The sequence below is a fragment of the Dermacentor silvarum genome, chromosome 4, assembly GCF_013339745.2.
Source record: "Dermacentor silvarum isolate Dsil-2018 chromosome 4, BIME_Dsil_1.4, whole genome shotgun sequence".
Taxonomy (NCBI): domain Eukaryota; kingdom Metazoa; phylum Arthropoda; class Arachnida; order Ixodida; family Ixodidae; genus Dermacentor; species Dermacentor silvarum.
Window position 1 is genome coordinate 50,986,755 of NC_051157.2, and position 20,953 is coordinate 51,007,707.

A 20,953-nucleotide genomic window follows, 5' to 3' on the forward strand; every position below is an offset into this window, starting at 1 on the left:
ATGTGCCGTAAAATAATTACTTAAGAAAATTTGTGAATTTTGGTTAATTAGTTGAATATGTGTTTCGATTTGTCGTGCTAGTAACGTCCACCTCTCCGAATAATACAGCTCAAGGACAAGAATTACGCTATCTGCACCAAAATTCCGTAAAACTTAAGTATTATCACCCCGCATATTGTCAGAAATGCGCCCTTGAAAAACGCGCATCTTTTTTTTTTTTTTTTTTTTTTTTTTTTTTTTTTGTCATCGCTCCCCGGAGGGCCGAGCACCGCCACCCGTTGATGCGCACAAGGTTTTCAGTTTTCCATTGCCGGTTTCCCTCAGACTGTTGCATAAACTGAAAGGAAACTGCTTCATGTAAAACAGTAACTCCTGGAGTACGAGTGGGTGTGGCATCCTCCCTCCCCCGTCATCTATCAGGCTTCTTTTGACGCCCCTAGTCCCCTTGCGAGCAGTCACGTAGGAGACGCGTAGTGTGATTCAACCAGTCCGTCGAAACAGGTGTTTGGCGAAACACGTGAGCTGTTCCCAGCATGGCATCAGAGGCTCGAAGGCAGAGGACATGTGCGAGACACGAAGAGGGAGAGACGAGAGGAAAAGGCAGAAGGGTGAGGGGGGTGACTGTGGCTTCAGCGAAGATCGTGAGGGCTGTGCGTATCAGTCGCTGCATACACTTTCGTAAACTAAACAGTGAACAATCGGCCACGTCTCCCTAAGTGACTGCATTGCCCTGGCGGTAAAACTAAACGCCATGCAGTGGGGCAGAAAACAGACGCCCGCCCTATCGCGTAACTGAGGGACCCTGTGCTGGCGACTTTGAGCCCATCCGCGTCGATATACATCCACGTCGCCGAAATTTCAACGCCCATGGGGACGTCGGAGAACGTTCTCTGCAACCGCTGTGTGCAATCCTCTCCACATCGCTGGTAGGTTATCCATACCGCCTGAAGCGACTCGGGCGCATATAGGCTGCGAAATTCCAGTGATCGGTAGCGGTATCAGGTGTAGTGCACTAAGTTAAACGCGCTGTTGGTTCATACACGGCACGATTGCGGGCATTGGGATCGGGCTCAAGCATGTAGTCCCATGATTCTTTTTTCTTTTCGTGTACCTTGCAGGTGTACATTATGAAGCGCAAGAAACGAAGGGCTCCACCCTACGAGGAAGTCGCCCCACCTCATTAACAATAAATGTTTTCTCTCTATCTCTAAGAAGTGCTTAATCAAACGTTTCACAGAACACGTGACAACTTTCTGAGCTGGAGAGTTCTGCCTAAAATTGAGGACCTGCGAAGTCAGTTAACTTAATGCGAGTATCTGTTTACGCGCTTGCGTGTGCGTGTGTCTGTGTGCAAGTGATATTTCACTGTTCCGCGGCAGAGCTTTGTCAATACACCGCCGCGCGCACAGATCCTGCAGCTGTTCTTTCAAACAGCGCACATTTTAGCGCTGCTCCACTTTACTTGCCGCACTGACGCGAACATAAGCAGCCCCCTATTCTCGACGCTCACTGGCTTTGAATGATTGTATCTCTGAAAAAGAATGAGTACAGAAAGAACAATCGATTATCGAATTTAAACATTCTGTCTGTTGCTATATAGGAAAGAATCCGTGATTTCAAAAATAGCGAACGAACGCTGCTTAAGTGAGCGTTCATACGGTATTCTGAGCAAAGAGCCCGAGACCGTAAAAGGCAAGAAAAGGTTAACTCTTTATGCCAAAGCACTTCGTTGCAGGAAAGCAAGATGCGCCAACAGAGCCGTCAAAAGGCTCACACTACTGGCAGCGGCCCTGTCTGTTGCGCCGGCAGCGTACTTCTTTCTTCCATTGCTCAGCGGCAAAGGTAGGTACACAGATAGTGGGATAGTGTTTGAAGAAGTATATACTAGAAGGTGAGTTGGACACAGCGTATAAATGGTTGCACAGCGCGTATTGTTTGCCTGCACGTTGTCAATGACGTCATCTTTTCTGGGATTGAAAGCAGTTTTCTTTTGAGTGTCTGTTCCTTTTCTATCTGTTCCTAGTCTCAAGTTTGCCTGCAGCGAGAGAGAAAGGCATACGAAATGATTTGTCTATACATATGTATAGGGTTCAGCGTTCTCGGTTTATTTATTTATTTAATTTATTTATTTCAATACCTACATTCGCCCGAACGCACTACAGTATAGAGCGGTTTGAAATACTAAAGTAAGGGCAAACAAATGAGCACAAATATAAGAAAAAGTTAACAAGTGCGCTGAATGAACAAAATTGTGGTTTTCAATAACTTTGCCTTGAATAACTTGCGTTCAATAACTTGAATTAACAAAATTTCAGTTTTCAATAACTTTGTCTGCTTTCTTCCGGTGATTACACAGAGAGAATTTTCAGCTTTTTTTCAGCGACACACTTGTCCGATTGAACACCTGTCGTTTTTTTTTTTTCGTTTTTTTTTTTTCCATGTTAGGTTACTATTTATTCGCATGAGCGCGTAACGGTGTTTATACGTGTTTATTCACGTGTGAGATTACGTAACTTTTTTCCCTGAAATTTTAGAGGTATTTTTCATTAGTTTGATGCGCGATGGCCGCCATTTTAATTTTTTTACTGGGTGTAAAATTACCGTAGTGGTAAAAAAGCAAGCATAGAAAGGTTTGACGTAGCGCCGTCGTAAAGCACATACAACCGGAGTATTTAAATTTAGCAACAATTTTGCTGGGCAGTAACGTGATGATTGCAGTACGGAACCTGTTTGGACGTCATTAAACTCTACGAACAGTTTAGGTGACCACTCATTTAATTAGCCGTGGCAGAGAAACTAAGGCTATACGATTGATCGCAAAGAGATATTTAGGCTGCTTGACGTATATAGTGGGTTGTGTGAGCTCACAAGCTCGGATGCAACGGTCTATTGAATGGCAACTATTGCATTAATAACCCAGGCATAACATACAGACGAACGTCGTTAACATGAGAAGGAAGACTGCATTCCTCATCTTTCGTATTTGTTATAACCGTAGAGACTGACAGATGTCGGTAGAAAAATATGCTACATATATGGGAGCTCTTGCGAAAATCATACAAACGCTGGCAGTTCTAACCAGACTATTACCTGCCTTTCATTGTTAGTGACCTTAATAGTAAGGAGACTATGGCTTAACGAGGATAATGAAGTAAACAACAATAAAGACCGCGCACAGGTATATACCATACAATTGAAGAAAAGTGATGAACTGGTGGGCTACATTAATAAGTATGTATTTTTCCCGAGTCTGAAGCAGTGCTGCATGTTCCGTAGGAACGCTGTATATTTGTGCGTCGTATATGCATTTCGTACGTGCAAATCTGAGGTGATCCGACACCCCTTTACTGTAGCAGAAAGAAATAGTAAATAATAAACGATCCAATAAAATGACCACGCCATACAGTGACGCTTTAACGGGCTTTAAACAAATTAGAATTTTGAAAATTTTTGTTAAAAAGAAAGAAGATAAACAAGAATAAGTCGCTATCTAACCGGATCTATACAACTGTATTTTGGTTTCATTAGAATAGTTTAACTTTATTTCCTAGGAACCAGAGTAGAACAAACAACGCGCACAAACCGAATTGGTCACGCTGAGATGTTGCACACGTCTTCAACGATAATGCAACTAGAATTTATTGAAGATTAACACTGCTGACGCGTTTATGCCAGTCGTTAGGGGGAATATACCGTCAGTCATTGCAATAAACTTTTTTTCCAGAATAAAAGTTTGCAGAACAGATAACCAACGGCCTCAGTAGTAGCATGGTGACGGCTGAAAAAGGACAGGGATAATTGGTCATCGCTGGGAGATATCCTCGTTTGGCTCAATGGACCTAAATGCGTTTACGATGATGGTGATGATTCGCCAACTTACTCTACCGATTTACACTTTGTAGGCAATTTGCCGAACATGTAGTAACAGAGCCGCTGTCGGTTTCAGTGCAATAGAGAAAGAAAGAAAGAGAGAGAGAGAGAGAGAGAGAGAGAAAGAAAGAAAGAAAGAAAGAAAGAAAGAAAGAAAGAAAGAAAGAAAGAAAGAAAATGACGGCGTTTTCTTGAAACACAAATTTTCAAAAGGTACAAATTATTCAAAACAGCAAAGAGGAAAAAATCTGAAGTGTATCTGTCTGGTTTCTTTGCCTATGCAATATGCGTTAATATAGCTACACAAGTTTACGAACATGAAATATGTCCATCCTTGCTCGACAACGTTTATTTAGCACATCACAGACTTCATAAAGGCATGGACGGGAGCAACATTTTGTGGCGTTGTGTTCAATCAAAGCACCCCGAATTTTTGCAAAGACTAACTATGTTCCACTAATCTGGTTGTCGGCGTAATCGTCGGGAAATTCTAGTGCAATTTTCAAATAGAAGAGCTGTGCAACATACGAGCAACTATAGTGTGGCATGGTCCATCCCAGTGTCAGAACATCACCACAAACGCTGTACGTGCCCGGATAGTAGTAGTATAGTTTATTGCATTCATTAGGGGGGGGGGGGGGGGGGGGAGAGAGAGAAAAGGCCGCTGGAATCGCAACTTCCTAACATTTTGCGGTGGACACCTGGCAGCCATAAGAAGATAAAAATTATGCGAGAAGGGACAGGAATGTGTATTCCGGTACACGTCCGAGCTATAAAAATAAGTCACTTTTTTTTTTTTCTAGTGCGCCTCCGCGGTGCTGAAAATTCTATAATTGCGAACCAGCGCAATTCACGTACCTCTCCGTTTATCGCAGCCAACAAGTACACGTGCCAAAACCGAAACCACGGAAACATCACAGCCACCATCCGAGCGTTCGACGCTCGGCTCGCTGGAAAGCTCCGGGAAAATGACTCTGGCCAGGAGACGGTGTACGAGGACGACGACGCGTGGGTCCGAATTTTGCCACACACTTACGTCTACTCGGCGTACATGGACGATTCGGAGCCACAGAACTGCCAGGTGCGCCTCGTCAGCGTGGTGTCGAGAGACGCCGTGAAATATACGTCAGTACAGTGCTGGCTGAGCGTCGGATCGGCCATTTTCCTGTCCGACGCGAGCCTGGAAGTCCTGCCCGAACACCACAGGCTCCCGTACGCGGCGGCATTCTTCCTGTGCCCAGTGAAATTCCCTTCCGAAGTGAGGAACCAGCCGAACATGAGGGTTGCCCTCGGCACAAACTGGAACACGACTACGCCCCAGTGGTTCAAAGTGCACAACCGCCGCCAGCATCCCCTCAGGTTTTGCTCCGTCTGCATTCGTCCGATGGTGGAGCTTTACAGCGCGCTGGCTTCGATCACCGAGTTTGTAGCCTATTACGTGTCGATGGGCGTAGCGCATTTTAACATCTACCTGTGCCAGGTGCCGCGGGAAGTGGAAGTCCTGTTGTCGCACCTGCGAGACCACGGCAAGGTAGACATCCGGCTACACCGGTGGAACCTGCCGTTGAACGACTCTTCCATATTGGCGTACGGTCAAATGGCGGCTATCCAGGACTGTCTCTACCGCTCCAGGCTGACGTCAGAGTACATCCTTAACGTCGACTTCGACGAATTCCTAGTCTCCAAGACGAGGAACAGGCTGACCGACGCGCTACTGGAAATCGAAACCTCGGTCGGCAAGAACTCCTTGGGGAGCGTTTTGGTTAAGAACCAGTTTTTCTGCTATGAGTACCCATTCAACGCCGCTTACCTCCGCCAGAAGCCGCCAATGCTCTCTCGTATTCTGTTCTTCCGCGAAGCCAATGTCTGGAAGCATTACGAGCGCTCAAAGTACGCCGCCAGAGCAAGCGCAGTGGTCGCAGGCGGAGTGCACTTTGTCTGGAAGCACGCAAAAGGTGCGAGAGAAGTTGCCATCTCCGAGTCTGTCATGGTCATGCACCACTACAGGTCCTGCTGCGGCGTCGGGAAGAGCAACTTCTGGGGCACCTCGTACCCGGAGTTCTTGGGCGAAGAGGACGTGGTCGTTGACAAGTCGCTATACGCGGTTTCTGCGAGGCTGGTTAATTCGGACGTAATCGCGTCAGTCAAGGAACTGATGGAGGAATCAACAACCGAGCCACCCCTCTACACCGACTGACGCATAGGATTCCCATGCTTGATTTCAGGCAACCGCACGCACGCGTTGACCGCGCACGTCACCCTCCTTTGAGTCGGTCGGCGGATGCATACGCTGCAAGTGGAACTGTGTGCGTGGTGGTAACAATCGGTGTTTACAGCATAGTGTGGCACGGCGAGTGTATTTAACGCCTTGCGACAGGCAAGCACGCCATTTTCTTGCACGTACCATCGGGGTTTCGCATCAATCTGTATAGTACAGCCACTGTAACCTCCTGGAGCACATTTCCCCCAGCATTACGTCGCGGTGTATGAAATGGACGCCGCGACGCTGGGCGCGACACGTTTAAAATATCCTGCAAAGACGTCGCTTGTGATAAACCAGGAATCAGCGTTCTCGTTTTGTGGTGAAGCGCAGACGCGTGTGCACGATGTTTTCGCTGTATTTATTTCATCTCATGATCGCATGCAAATCATTATATCGTGACCGCGATATCTGGGCTATGATTCATGCACACAAGCGCGACGAATTCTCAGTCTGAAATTTGTCCGTCAGGCTCATGTGGACACGAATCTCAGTCAATAAACTTTACGCCGACTATACCGTGCCACCACTTCTCGTCCTCCAGTGCACTTTTATTCCGTCCCCTTTCGCTCTCCAATTCCGGCATAAAACAGGAAGCACAGTTGTGTTCATTCTATCGAATTATCAAGCGTGAGTGTATAGGAGGCCAGATGGCTAGTCTCCATCGGATAACCGAAAAACGGCGCCAAGGTCACGTCTTTGGAAAGGATACCTACCTATAATAACCTTTTAAATGCGAAGCATTTCTTGGCGAACATTTGCCACTTTGACAGTATCTATCTATCTATCTAGCCGCCTAGGTCTTGATCTTATGGTCGTTTCGTTAACTTCGTAGGTACCAAAATTGGCATAGTATGACAAGAGTGTAAGACGAACCTAATAAGTCTTCTTTCTGGGGTTTTACGTGCCAAAACCAGTTCTGATTATGAGGCACGCCGTAGTGGAGGGCTCCGGATTAATTTTGACCACCTGGGGTTCTTTAACGTGCACTACAACGCAAGCACACGGGCGTTTTTGCATTTCGCCTCCATCGAAATGCGGCCGCCGGGGCCGGGATTCGATCCCGCGACCTCGTGCTCAGCAGCGCAACGGCTTAGCTGACTGAGCCACCCCGGCGGGTGAACCTAATAGGTCATGACATGAATATCATGACGTGTTTCATGTAGGTCATGAAACAGTCGGCTACATCTTGGTGTTCTCATGGTCGTTTCGTTCATTTGGTATGTACCAAAATTGGCATAGTATGACAAGAGTGTATGACGAACATAAATGATAGGTCATGAAATAAATGTTATGACGTGTGTCATGTAGGTCATGAAACAGCCCCCTACGTCTTGTTGCTCTCATGGTCGTTTCGTTACCTCGGTATGTAACTAGAATGGGTTCGGACATGGGTACTAAGTGAAGGAAACACTAAACGATAATGGTAGAAGTCATAGTCATGAGCATGACTCAGCAAAAATAACAATAACTCAGCGACAAAAGATAACACTAAAAAACCACTGAACTGGGTTTGGACATAAATGATAGGTCAAAGTCATGACATGCGTGTCATGTAGGCCATGAAACAGCCGCCTACGCCTCGGTGTTCCCATGGTCGTTTCGTTAATTTGGTAGGCTCTCCGCACACTGCTTCGCATAACATCGATTCAAACAGGACGTGGGATCTGCCGGCTTTTTTGCAGTTACGTCAATTCAGCCCGTACGCCAAGGTAAGTGCAATCGCTGTGGGGTCAGTTAGGCGATGTGATGCTGTAGGTGCCATTAGACGACCCTGAATAGCCACCTTAATATATGGCAACATCTTATTCCGACATGGCGGAACGACGCTACCATAGAAGAGCATCACTCTTTAGGATTGTAGCAAAGATGCCTTTCAATAAGCGACTCAATTTTTTTTTCCTATTTGTGATTTTATGCTCGCCGACATTTTATCGCTCAAGCCGATTCAGTTAACGTGACTGAATTAAGCAACAATTTCGCCCAATATGATATGGCAAGGCGGAGCGGGTCCGGCCAAAGGTCGTCAACGGCGACACCGTCGGGCTGCTTTAGGCCCGGCAAAACGAATTCTAGTAAATATGGTCGGGTCGGGTTGTGTCGTCCAGACTCTGGCTCGATCCGCTTTCGTCAGAGCCACGTAAAAACACGCTGTTAAAGGACGCAGATGATCCCCACCTGTGAACGAGTTTAGCGAAAGGCATCGGATAAGCAGGCCTTTGCAGTTTCTCGAATACGAGCGTTCTCTGAAAGCGCTCGTTACTAAGAGTTTCATAGCAAAATGTAAACAGTTTTCTTTTGTTCTTTTGTTTCCTGGAAACACACATGTTAGCGGCAGTGGCGTAACCGGAAATTTTGTTCGGGGGTAGCGAGAGGCACCGGCACGCCCACTCATCTGAGGAGGGAGATGGGGGAGTGGGGGGCTGGGCAAACAGCATAACAGAAATTCTGGTTGGGAAGGGGGGAGGGGTTGCTTGGTGCGCCAACCCCTGCCTACGCCACTGGTTAGTGGTGATGGGCAATAGTAGCGATTGCGCTACTATTGCGCGGCCGAGGCAACGTTGCAAAAATGCTGGTCAAGTATGGCTGTGATACACAGGGCTAGATAAATACAACTGGTAGCGAAGCTTCCATAGGAGCCCATACATTCAAAACATGGCTGCTTATCGGCGGGTCGTGGGCCTTAGCGCCATCTGTGTGAGGAGCGAACACTTCCGGCGGAAGAAAAAATAATTTGACGTCACATCCGTTAAAAACAGAAGTGACGTCATTTTGTTCTCATCGGCACGAAATTTGTTTTCGGAGGCCTGCCATTAGAGCTGTATTTTCAAATGCCCCGCCATTCGACTTGATGGGCGTTCCAAGCTTTCAGCGCAGAAAACGATACAGGAAAAGGTCAGCCGTACGGGTGTCGAAATCGCATCGCTGCACAGAACATACTTTCTTTGGAGGCCGACGAACGCTTTGGGCGTTGATTGCGTAGAGTGCTCGTCCTTTCGTCGGACGCCAAGCCCATCGGCCAGCGCTGTCACACGAAAGCAACTAAAGTAAACTAAAATCTGACGGTCTCGCAACTCACTACTTTTGACTGCACAGGCTAAGAAACAATAAAGCTACCCGCGTCCCTTAATTCAGACAAACGTCGATGTGCAAAACAACACAACATGTGAGGGGGGCGTATTGTAACAGGTGAACTTTTCGAGCGCGCCTTTCCATGCACTCCAAGAGCTGTGATAGAAGCGCAAACGCCCGCCGCAATCGATGGGCGCTGAAAAAGGTATTTATTGATAATGATCAAGTAAAATAGAGTTGTATCTTCTTTTCTCGCCATGCGTATGTAAAATGGATTAGGAATTTTATTTTCGTTGAATGAATCTAACTGCATCTCGCTTTAATTAAAAATTTTTTTTTCTTTCCCAGTGTTTCTTCCCTCCAAACATAGTCGCACTTCAATCACTGCTGCCAATACCCACCCTTGCTGATGTCGGTGACAATTGGTTCTGAACCGCTTTTCGCCCGAAGCTTCGGGACCTATGTGGATCGACCTTGTACAGGGTGTCGCAACTATCGTGCACCAAGATTTTAAAATATGCAAAAGCCACGTAGCTGGACAGAACCAAGGTAATGTTGCTTGCCGTCACTTGGAGATACTCAGATTATTTTTCGCATTTGTGTGATGGTGAGCTGGCTGGGAGCGGCACTTCCCTGATAAGGAAAGCACCCGGTGTTTGGTTTGAAATTTCAACCGTTTTCGTGGGTGTGCAGCACTAATATTTTTCAGACACTACCGTCAGTACACAAAGTATGCCCTGCGCTTGTCTGTTTAAAATGGCCAAGCTTGGTTAGGGGCCCTTTAAGAATAACCACAGCAAGCGATTGATAAATCATTTATACTTGACTTCAATTAGTAGCAATGGATGGAGTTCCTGCACATGTAGTTTTCTTCAGTCATATACAAAATGATTAGTTGGCAAAGTGCAGCACCTTACGCAGTGCATGTAGACACAATAGGCCGATTTCATCATGTTCAGAGCGCACGCGCAAGTGGCCCTGTCGGCGCCATGACAACAATAGTCCTCTGTGCTCTCTTTCTGTACTTTGGTTCAAGGGAACACTGAGCATTGAGAGGGCCGATGATAATGCCATCATGGATTTTTCCAGTGCATTTTAGGGGGAAAAGGGAGGTGCCTGCTCAACTCCTATTGCAAAATACCTTTAATATCACCTCCCTCTCTTTGATCTTAAAGGGACATTGAAGCAAGACACTAAATGAATTTAGACTGATACAGTACTTTTTGTAAACTGTTGTTAATTTCACAATAGGTCGAATATCACGTGAGAAAATGAAGCTCAAAATTTCATTTTTGAATTTAGCGCCGAAACCCTAATGCCAGTACATCAGTGAGACTTCATGGATTTCAATGTATTTTCTAGTGTTTGGACCGCGTTGGCTCAGTAAACGAACGTTCGTGAAGCTTGCTATATTTAGTTTCTGGCTCCTTTAGAACGCAATGTACAGTAAAAGCTCGATGATACGAATCTCACGGGGTCACGGAAAATATTCGTATTAGCCGAAATTCGTATCATCGAAACACAATTAAAACTACTGTCGAATCTCGATAATTCGAACTCGAAGGGGCCCGAAAATTTGTTCGAATTAAAAGGACGTATTTTTGACGTATTCGTGCACCATAGCACGATGCACGAACGGTGCGAGTCGTGAAATATCGCGGCGCGCAAGCGCATAGCAAGCGCGGGCCACGAAACTGCCCACGCCGGCTAAAGGTCGCTTCCCGATAACGACAGAAAACGAAGCTTCAGGGAGCGAGCGGGCGGCGCCGGCACACGGGTGCGCGCGGAGACCGTCGAAGGTGAGGGAGGAGGGCGGCAGGGAAGCGGATTTGGCCGCGTCAACTCCGCCGCTTTGGTGGCTCCCCTCGCCCTCCCTCTCAACTCCCTCGTAGCTCTCACCTTCGACTCCGTGCGCACATCTCCGTGCGCGCCCGCCGCCGTGCTGGCGCCAGCTTATTTTAGCCGCCCCCTGAAGTTTCGTTTTCTGCCGTTATCGCGAAGCGAGCGTGGCAGTTTCGTTGGCCCGACTGTGCCTCCGCCGCTGCTTCCCTCTGCGCTACTGCCGCAGCGTGCAAGGTCAACATGTGACTAGAAAATAGAGGAGAAGGGTTCACTGCCATTTTATCCGCGTGGCTGAGACGTCGGCACTAGTGTGTGCTAGAATACGGTTGTCTAGAACACTCTAGTCGGCACGTACACGCTTGTTCCGGCGCGATGCAGAAACGGCGACCTTGCAATTTGAGAGAGAAGGAAATTTCCGCCGCGGGTTCTTTTTTTTTTTCCCCCCCGTTCCTTCGCGCGCGGCATTGAGGGGTCTCTCCTGAGCTTTTGCTCTATGGCGGTGTCGGAGCAATGCCGGTCGGAGGCGCCGCCGCGTGATTTGGCGCGCTGCTAAGAGCATTGTCGGTGCGCGGTATGTTCGAAATAAGCGTGTTCGAATTCGCTTGCTTCGCGTTGACGTTGAACGAAAGCACGTTTTTCATGATAGTCTCGCTGTGCAACAATTGTGCTCAGTGTTGACGTTGCGAGGCCTAGCTCCTTAGCAGACTCCGTCCGCTTCCTCTTGGGATTCTCATCGACCTTTCGAAGAATGTCTAATTTCTCTTTAAAGGAGAGTGCTTTCCGCTTGCGAGACATAGCTCGCTGCGACTAGGCAAAATGGCGCAAACACGAAGAACGCGGCCCGAAGCGCAGCAGCCACTCCATCTGACGGCTCGCAGAAAAGGAGGAAAAGTACAAAAGCACCAAAAGCGCCACCGCTTCAAACTCTTCGCGCGCAGTCGCGGAGTCCGCGCTGTCCGGCGCCGCGCCTCCGCATCAAAAGAGGAGAGAAAGCGCGTGACTGCGCGCTGTTCTCTTTCGCGGCCGTCGGTGGGGCGGCGTTTATTCGTATCAACCGACGCAGGCTGAAAATTGATTCGTAACAACCGTTCTCTAGCACGTTGCAAAGTAATGGGGCTCGGCCGGGACCACAGAAAAATTCGTATCATCCGGAAATTCGTATTAGCCGTGAGTATCATCGAGCTTTTACTGTAGTCGATCTTTACCAGTAAAGAATTAACTGGGCCCTAGCAGATGCTGTCAAAATTTTTGACGTCGTGATGAGCTGGTGCAGGAACTTAAAGGTGGCGTCGCCACCTGTCTTTCGTCCTTTTAGTTGTTTTTAATTTGCCAAGCATCTCTTGCGGCAAGAGTGGTGTTTTGGAATTGTGGAAGGGTAATTTACTGATACAGAAACAATCATTCTTGTGTGTTCCTTTAAAGGTTAAGTGGATTTTTCATATCACAAACGCAATGCGCTTCTTACCATAGTTTCTCTTCAGCCTGCTAAGGACAACTACATTGGATTCTCGTTGATACGATTCTGCATAATACGTTTTTCGATAATATGTTTCTTTTTCTTATCCCGATAATACGATTTGGTTGGATAATACGATTTTCGGATGATACGCTTTATTTTCCAGCACCCGTGAAGATCATATCAATGAGATTATACTGTATACTAACGGTATGCTTTGCAGCAGTGTAGTGAAACTCGACGTGGAATCTATACTTAAGCCCCCAAGTTGACATGTATTAATGTTTAGCACAGTAGTGCCTTGAACAGATAAGAAGCCATGTTATGAGAGTTCCTTTAATAGCACAGTTTATACAGTGACTAGGTATGAAGCACACAGGATGACACATAGCACAAGGACCAAGGACACTTAAGATCTGCAAGATAAATGCAAACAGAATTCTAGGCTTCTAGATCTGAAGTTACACAGCTGGAGGTTTTCCTTTGTTTTGTACAAAAGTATACGTATCAGTACCACTCACACTCATGGTAGCACCACACCACCGTAAGGGAATGTCAAGGGAGATTAAAACAGTTTGTGAGCAATCTCCAGGTAACATTTATACAAGCATGCAGTTCAGTGTATTATAATGGAGACATGAAAAAATTCTACCCCTGTTGCATCACATTTCTGGAATATGTTAAACAGTACATCGCCCTTGTCCCAAGTTTAGCAAAACACTGAAAAACTATCAGGTCACTGTAAACTGTGAACCAATGAAATTCTCAGAGACTACCATACGTTAAACCAACTGTTAATGTTACAAAAGGCAAACTTCAATCACTTTCAAAATAATACAAAACAAATCAAACAATATCCAGGAGTGATATAAGCATCGATTGGGTGACCACAGAAAGAAAATGTCACGAACCACTTGGAGGACCCCTGAATCATGATTCTTTTAAAGCATGTATCATTTTTGCATGCAATTCTGAAAACACAGTTGTGGTTCAACTGAAGTTGTAAGCTTGTTTGCCTTCATACCTCTTCACACAAACATAGCAGCTGTGAAAACCATCAACATTGCATGCAAGGTCTACAGACACTAAACGTACACATTTCATGTGCAATCAGCCAACTTTCTACCCGAGGCTTACAAACGCAATTTGGACTAAGTGGACTACCTGGATTAACCGGTATGGCCACGGGCGAAATACAAGACAATGCAAGTGCACGTCCTGTCTTCTCCACAGCGGGCCATTCAAGTTATTCCAATCCACTCAGCACAAATCACAACAAAAAAAGAGTGGTCAATTAATTTTCTGGGATATTTTCACCTTTGTGTGGTGTGACATCCTGCATGATGCCCAACCGATAGTATACACTAGTCTGTCAATGCACTTAACTACACAATGTAAAAACGATGCTGAGTGGAGTTGTGCCATCCCTTATAGCAGATCCTCTTTTGCAAGACTAGCCAACCAACAAACACTGAAATCAATATTCCCAGATGTCATAGGTTTTAAAAAATTGGACTCCAATCCACGCTGTGAAGGTGGTTGGCCAGCGAAGCTGTGGTATCACTTGATCCGATAGACCAATGTGAGATAGCCTTTGAACGATTGAGCAATGCACTACATGAAATGATCGACAGCAAGACAATCAAATGCATTGTACCAAAATTAAGTTCTGCATTGCCTTGCCATGCTTGGCGCTTGCACTGAGCCTCTTGGGCACGAACCACTGGGTCCTGCCGAGCCTGAGCACGACACCGTTGTGCATATTGACGTTGCTGTTCCCTTCGTCACTCATTGTATTCGCGCTGCTCTCCAGGCGATGCATGGCGTTCCCATAGCACTATCACAATACAAATGAAATCAGTTGCTAGGCGGGTTCTTCTTTTACATATGAAAGTATAGTGACACCATTCCCTGCTTCGTATCCTACAGTTGCAGCTTCCTGGCAACTGCAGCTTATGCAACCGTAATCTTTACCGGGAAACGCATGCGGCAAATGCTATGTGCTTCGCATTGTTCGAACACGCCTTATGTGGTTTTGACACTTGTTTGGCGCTTTTCTTTATTGAAACTAATACTGGGGTGTGTCTTGCATGCGTTATTCCAATATAGATAGTCACTTTTCGCTTCAATTAGTGGAATGGCTTTCTGTCAACTGTTCTGTTGACGGAGAAATCACGGGATCCGAGTCATACACAGCTTCGCCGTAATATGGCCACAGCTTTTTAGCATGCTGGGAGGGTATTCTTGGGCTATCCCTTTTGGAGATTATTTCATTTTCGCGAGACTAGCACCAATATGACGGTGTTTAAAGGCGATAGCATTCCTGGCACTGTGCTATAACAGTGTGCTTAGCATTGTGCAAGGAACCCCGTCGCTCATAGACGCTGACGTATCTGACAGCAGTTTCACGAAAGTGAAAGTATCTACAAGAGTAATCGCCCAAGAATACCCCCCCCCCCTTTCATCACTGTGCTGACTTTTGATCTGGTAAGATCTTATGCCACTGATAGCCAGAACTGATGAAGGTTCACCAATTAGCATGTAGGTGTTAAGCACTGTCCCATGGCAAGTGCATTTTTACAGCACATTGCTGCTGCAAGCAGCAGACATACCTTGTCCCCAGTGCTTACATCTTTCCCACACTGCACTTGTGGAGCTCTTGAATTACCACATGTGGTTTGCAACAAATATACCACACTAAATGTCCTGAACTAAGTTAATTCTAGCGAAAAGCACAGGCCACGATAGAACTGCACAGCAAAACAAGGATGTTGCCTAATTTAAACTGTGCAACATTAAAAATTTGTAATTACTGGTTGTAGAACAGTTAAGTAGAAAATATCTGACAATTGGCCATTTCAGTGCCTTGCAGAAAAATCTATATAACAATGCTCTTTCTTCTTCTATGCCAACCTTAAATACACAATACAGGCAAGGTTTACCATTCATTTTAAGCTCGCATCAATATCAACGCTTCACACAACACAAATCATACCTGTCTCTCTTATATCAGTGAAGGGGTACAGCTGAGAACTTCAATGCATGAACACCAAACCAACACAGTTTTGGTTGCAGCCATGCTGAGCTCACTGTCATAACCATGCGACTGATTTTTCACAACTGGCCTCACACCACATGCATAAAACTACATGCCCAAGTGTCAAGTAAACTATGCCTATTTCTCCCATCACAATCAGCCCAGTAATTTTTCTGCCAGCACTTTTTTCCATATGTGAGCCCCTGCTGTTGCTTCAAGACAAAGAGGTAACTAACATTACTTAACAACAACCACACCGACACTTACTGAGAGTAAGTGCAACATCTTGACTTTCTCTTTCCGAACTGAGGAAGTTGATCAATTTCACTGTGGATTTTCAACATGCTGCCAAACATTCATTCACATCAAAATTTATCTACAAGGCACACTATTCCCTGCATAGCTTGAAGACTAAACATTGTTTTCGCCATGCTTACAAGTAAAAATCAAAAGTTAGTAGTTTTGTCAGCGCTTTTCTGAAGCTTTATGAAACATGTTTTGAAACACTGACTGATTACTTCTGCTTCGCCTTGATTCAAAATGACAATTAAGCTACGACTTGATATATGACAGTATATGTTACAACTACTACGTCACATAAAAAGATAAAACACAGAACCATTGAAAATCAGCATTTTCTTAAGTAAAGAGAGGGTTAACAAGGCTGGCATGAAGTAGCGATTCCTTTTGCTTGATTCTATTCCTTTGTTATCATCCATTGCTCACAAGTGGCCGATCCTGATAACATAGGTAGAGCACTGTTCAGCCCAATGACAAAACGCAAAAACAATATTACACAATCGTTACGTTATCCAGTCCCAAGAGTCAGTTCTATGGCAGAATGCTGTTTCCATAGATAGACCTGATATTTCGAACTCTAAAATCATATGCCAAAATGGCCGAAGTCTTGCCATAAACTCACACGGTGCAATATACTTACTATGTATCCATAACGAACATAACTTATCCTAGTGCTTTTAAAAATGAGCTATCAAGCCTGCTGTAAAAATACTGTATGAATGTTTATTTTTCCTGATTTCTTTTAGTTTAAATGTGTAACCTGTTCTGTATTTCTTTTTTTTCTTTGTTATTTCTTCTATTCTGTTTTGCTATGTATACTCCCTCCCTTATGTAACATATTCATATCATGAGGGTACTGTAAAAAACTCAAAGGAACATTTAGTACATCCTCACATAAAGGGGGGGGGGGGGGGGCAGCTGGCATGTCAGAGTGCAGCAGATTCCTTTCAAGACCTTTTAGTTCTAATAACTGAAGGAAGGACTCAAGCGAAGGTCACTAAGCAAACAATTTTTTTTAATTCCTTGCACCTCCCCTTTTCCCCTTCCTAGCAAAGTAGTATGTAGGTAAGTACTCCTTTGCCAGCAAACCTCTCCGCCTTAAAATAAAGAGCTCTCACCTTCTTTCCGAAGCGATTTCGACCACCTTACTTTTTAATGTGCACTGATATCTTTGCATTCTGTCTCGTTGAAATGTGGCCGCTGCAGCCAGGGTTCAAACCCATGACCTCCACTTGGGCAGCAGAATGCCACCATCACTGGGCAAGTGCGACGTATAAGAGTGCTTAGTCCCCTGGCTATACTCCTTGTGATGAAGGAACCACATAGTAGTATAAACATAAGTTACTGTGCACCTCTTGTCTGCATAAAAGAAAATTGTTACTGGAAACTATCCTAATGTAAAACATACAAGAAAACACCTGTGGCAGAATGATATTACAAATGAAGGAATAAGTCTTTGGACCTACAATGGCAAATTCCTGCTACATTAAATTCACACAGCAGTTGCTGTCCTCCTCGTAAGTGGGCAGTCTACACTGCCATACGAATTTACCAGATCATAGAGACCTCCACACCTGATGAGGAACTTAAGTAGCTAAAAGCAGAGTGTCATCTATGACAGCAGAAAGTATAAGGCAGCCAACGCACGCTTTAACTAGCACTGGCATTGCAAAGCCAAACAGTGTGCTGTGAAAGATTCAATACCTGACTAAGCTACTACTATACTGGCTTCAAGGTTAGGAATCAACACAACAGAGCACGAAACAATATATGTTCACAACAACAAAAAAATGGCAGTTGTAAATAAAATTCATTTTGATCTGAAAACACTCAAGTTTGCATCAATGTTCGTGCAAGTGCCAGTGTATATTAGCACTTGGATGCATGCTGCATCTGCCTAGAACATGGTACAATCATACCTGTGGGCTTACCAGCACAAGTAAACAGGTTTGAGAACATGGAATAAAGAACTCTCAATGCTAAAGAACAAGAGAATAGGTTAAGCTTTGATCAAACCACACAAGTTCAGATATTCTGAAAAGAAAATAAGCGGCAAGTTCAAGCTGCAAAGGTGCGAGATATGCCATCTAGGCAACACCTCGCTACATCTGCTAGTGCTGAGGAAGTTCTAACCTTTTGAAACAAGCTCACAATCGACAAGGTGCAAGCAACAAAAGCTATTCAAATAAAAAAAGCAATGAAAGAGGTATGCAGAAAGCACACGGTAGACTTCTGTTGATGTGGGATCGGTTATTTCCACCTTCCCTTCACATTTGACCATGCTTTTAGAGCTTCCTTGGGTAGGCAAAATCAATTTTGTTAGCCACGTCAAGCTCAAATTAACACATGCCAGCTGTACTAAAAAGATAAAACAAAATTAGAAACAAAGGACATGCAGCCTGCCGCATAACCTGCATCATCTTAGACTGGCTGAAAAATAGCACTGGTGCCAATCTGTTTCAGCTGCTGATTTTTTCAAGGTTACAACAGTACATGTGCTGTAAGGAGCTGAAGTTTGACAGAAGGGCTCATATTCTCATTTGGTCACTTCCGGGGATAATTTCACTTTCGTCCAGTGCAATGCATCGCTGGAAAGATGGGCATCCTGTCAATGCAGCCACGAACTATGCCACATGAAATCAACTCTGATGGAGAAATGTGCAATTCTTTTCTAAAGATCCCCTTTTGCTGCTGTAGCCAACCAAACCACACTGAAAGATATTGCTCGCAGAAGTTACCAATCAAGAATATGGCCACAAGTTCACATAATGGAAACTTTGTCCGACGCTGCATGCCCCAACATTCACATTTAATTTCATGTTGATACACTATAAAATGACGAAGAAAAGAACACATATGTACATTCTTGAAAAGGACTTCAAACAGTTCACTCTCTTATGGATCTATGTGACGATGTACAGAAAAAACATGAATTTACCCAGTTGTGCACTTGTGACAATTTGTCATCTCCCCTGGTTATTTGTATAAGTGTGCTAAAATGAATGGCTGCTGCTGATGTCACAAGCTTTAGTTAAATAAAGCTCTAGCAGTCTATGCATTTAGAAAAAGGTGCTCACAAGTATGGTCCTACCATCACTTCAAGAAAGAAAAGAACACAATTTAAATTACTTGGGTTCGTTCGGCCTTTACTGCAAGCTGCTTGCTTCCAGTTTCCAATGAGAGCCACTTCCACTGTACCAGTAAGTTACTATCACCATCAATGTGGACCTTTTCAAACCATTCACTCTCCACCCCTGTAAGTCAGAACAAACTGCATCTTCAGTGACCTTTGAACCTGTTAATGTTGTCTCAGAACAGACATGCCATTTCATCAAAGAAGTTGCATTCACAAGACAGGGCACTGACCACATCGCACCAGAGAAAAGACGGCACGCGAGGATGCTTTGACAACACCATTAGGGTCTTCCATGAGCCTCCCTCTCTTTTTGATGCGACATTCAGGACAAGACGGACGTGCCGAGGTTCACTTCAAAGAAGCCGCATTTACAAAAGAGCCACACTAACCGCGTTGTTACTTCGCACTCGAGAAAGACAGCACGCTAGGACATTTGGCAACATTACCAGGACCTGCCAACAGCCGCAGCCGTAACTTACCCTCTGCTTGACACGATGGCGAGTGGAACAAAGAGCACCCCCTAAAGTTATGTCAATCAGCCCCGGGTCCCTTGGTGACAAGCAGAGTGGTGTGATGTGCCAGCCTGGTGTGAGCAGACATCACTTCTTCTTGCTCTTGCCCAGGGTGAGTGTGTGAGAGGAGTGGCTCTGCACCTGCTGCACCAGGGCTTTCTTGTCGTTGAGCTGACGAATTTCATCCTCGAGCCGCTTGCGCTCTTCTTCTAGCTTGCGTTTCTCCTCGGCGTGCTGTTTCTTCAATGCGTCAAACTTGGCATGCAGCTAGGGAAGGAAAAAAAGTGGTCGTTCTAAACTTTTGCAGATGAAAAATATCTGAAATCTAATTTTGTTAGTTGCAAAGTTTGACGTCTAAAAAAAAATAATTTTTTTTTAAGCTGCACATCAGTTGCATGTGAGGACACTTAATGTAGTAAAGGACACTTACAATAATGGATTCTGATACAGTGAATTGTGGCCTATATAAGAATGTTATAAATGTATTTTAGCTATTGCAGCAGAGCTAGAACATAACTGCATACCGTATTTACTTGCATAATGAAAGCACTCATGTAATGAATGCACCCCCCCCCCCTCACTTTTTCAACCAAGAAGTGTGTTTTTTCTTTTCCTCGCATAATGATGGCACCCAGAACTTGCTGCCGCGAAGTAGGAGAGACACGGTACGATTCGGCGTCGGACATGGCGTCCGGCGGGTACGGCTGTATCGGATGCCGTATCGGACACCAAATCGTACCGTGTCTCCTACTTTTATTGAGATAGCAATCATATGGACCCTTCAGGTGCTATTTTGCCAGTCGGCGCCGACAATTGCGGCTCAATCTCCCACGTTCGAGGGGGGAAAGCGGGGAGGAAACGTGCCGTATTCCATCGTGTGCATGGTGCGGAGGGGAGGGAGGGAGGGGCGCGGTACAGCAACTGCGCATGGTGCGACCACACTCGCCCTATCTTGAAAGCGATCTGTGTTGGGGGCTCAGTCTAGGTGCGACGTTGGCTTATACCTTAATGCGTGCTCCATTCTCGCTGCTCAGTCTGCGTTGAAGCGATAATGGCCCGAAGGTCACTTTGCTTGCTGTTACTGCCGTGCTTGCTCCCGCCAGCATTTTGACACCGAGTGTCCGTGGTCATCGAGTGTAATGTGTTAATGTTTGCCTGTGCATGCTGACACCATGCTTGTTAATCTACATAGTTAGCGAATGTTTGAGAGTTCACACGGCCGATAAAACTACTATTCTGACTTCGTACAGCTGCCTACCCGTTTGCAATTGCAATTGATGGTTCGCCTTTTGGGTGTAACTGACTATTTTTTTAGAGGTGGCCATGGAAAAAAAAAAAAAGATCGCTCAAAATTTTACCCCGCATAATAAATGCACCCCCAACTTTGTGCATATTTTTCGGGAAAAAAACTGCGTTCATTATGCGAGTAAATACGGTATAAAGTCTTCACTTACAGTAAAACGAAGCA

At 45.3% G+C, this 20,953-nt stretch overlaps 2 protein-coding genes across 2 annotated transcripts in view; one reads left to right on the plus strand and one right to left on the minus strand.

Moving 5' to 3' along the window:
• The first annotated feature begins 607 nt into the window (after positions 1-607).
• LOC119450005 (beta-1,4-galactosyltransferase galt-1) lies at positions 608-7,613 on the plus strand. The gene is made up of 3 exons (XM_037713335.2): positions 608-926; positions 1,736-1,842; positions 4,746-7,613. The coding sequence occupies exons 1-3, from the start codon at positions 868-870 to the stop codon at positions 6,065-6,067; spliced, it is 1,488 nt and encodes a 495-aa protein (XP_037569263.1). The 5' UTR covers positions 608-867; the 3' UTR covers positions 6,068-7,613.
• A 5,209-nt stretch (positions 7,614-12,822) lies between these two features.
• Positions 12,823-20,953, minus strand: part of LOC119450009 (septin-2) — a 30,592-nt gene continuing 22,461 nt past the window's right edge. Inside the window, exon 11 of the mRNA XM_037713341.2 lies at positions 12,823-19,752. Within this exon, the coding sequence (XP_037569269.1) occupies positions 19,573-19,752 (180 nt within the window). The 3' untranslated portion in view covers positions 12,823-19,572. The remainder of the gene's footprint in view (positions 19,753-20,953) is intronic.

Bases quoted from the DNA above. Each gene is read 5' to 3' on its own strand.
- LOC119450005 (XM_037713335.2), top strand. From the start codon at position 868: ATGGGGACGTCGGAGAACGTTCTCTGCAACCGCTGTGTGCAATCCTCT. The intron at 927-1,735 runs GTAGGTTATCCA...ACTTCGTTGCAG, and splicing joins CAATCCTCTCCACATCGCTG to GAAAGCAAGATGCGCCAACA. The intron at 1,843-4,745 runs GTAGGTACACAG...CGTTTATCGCAG, and splicing joins TCCATTGCTCAGCGGCAAAG to CCAACAAGTACACGTGCCAA.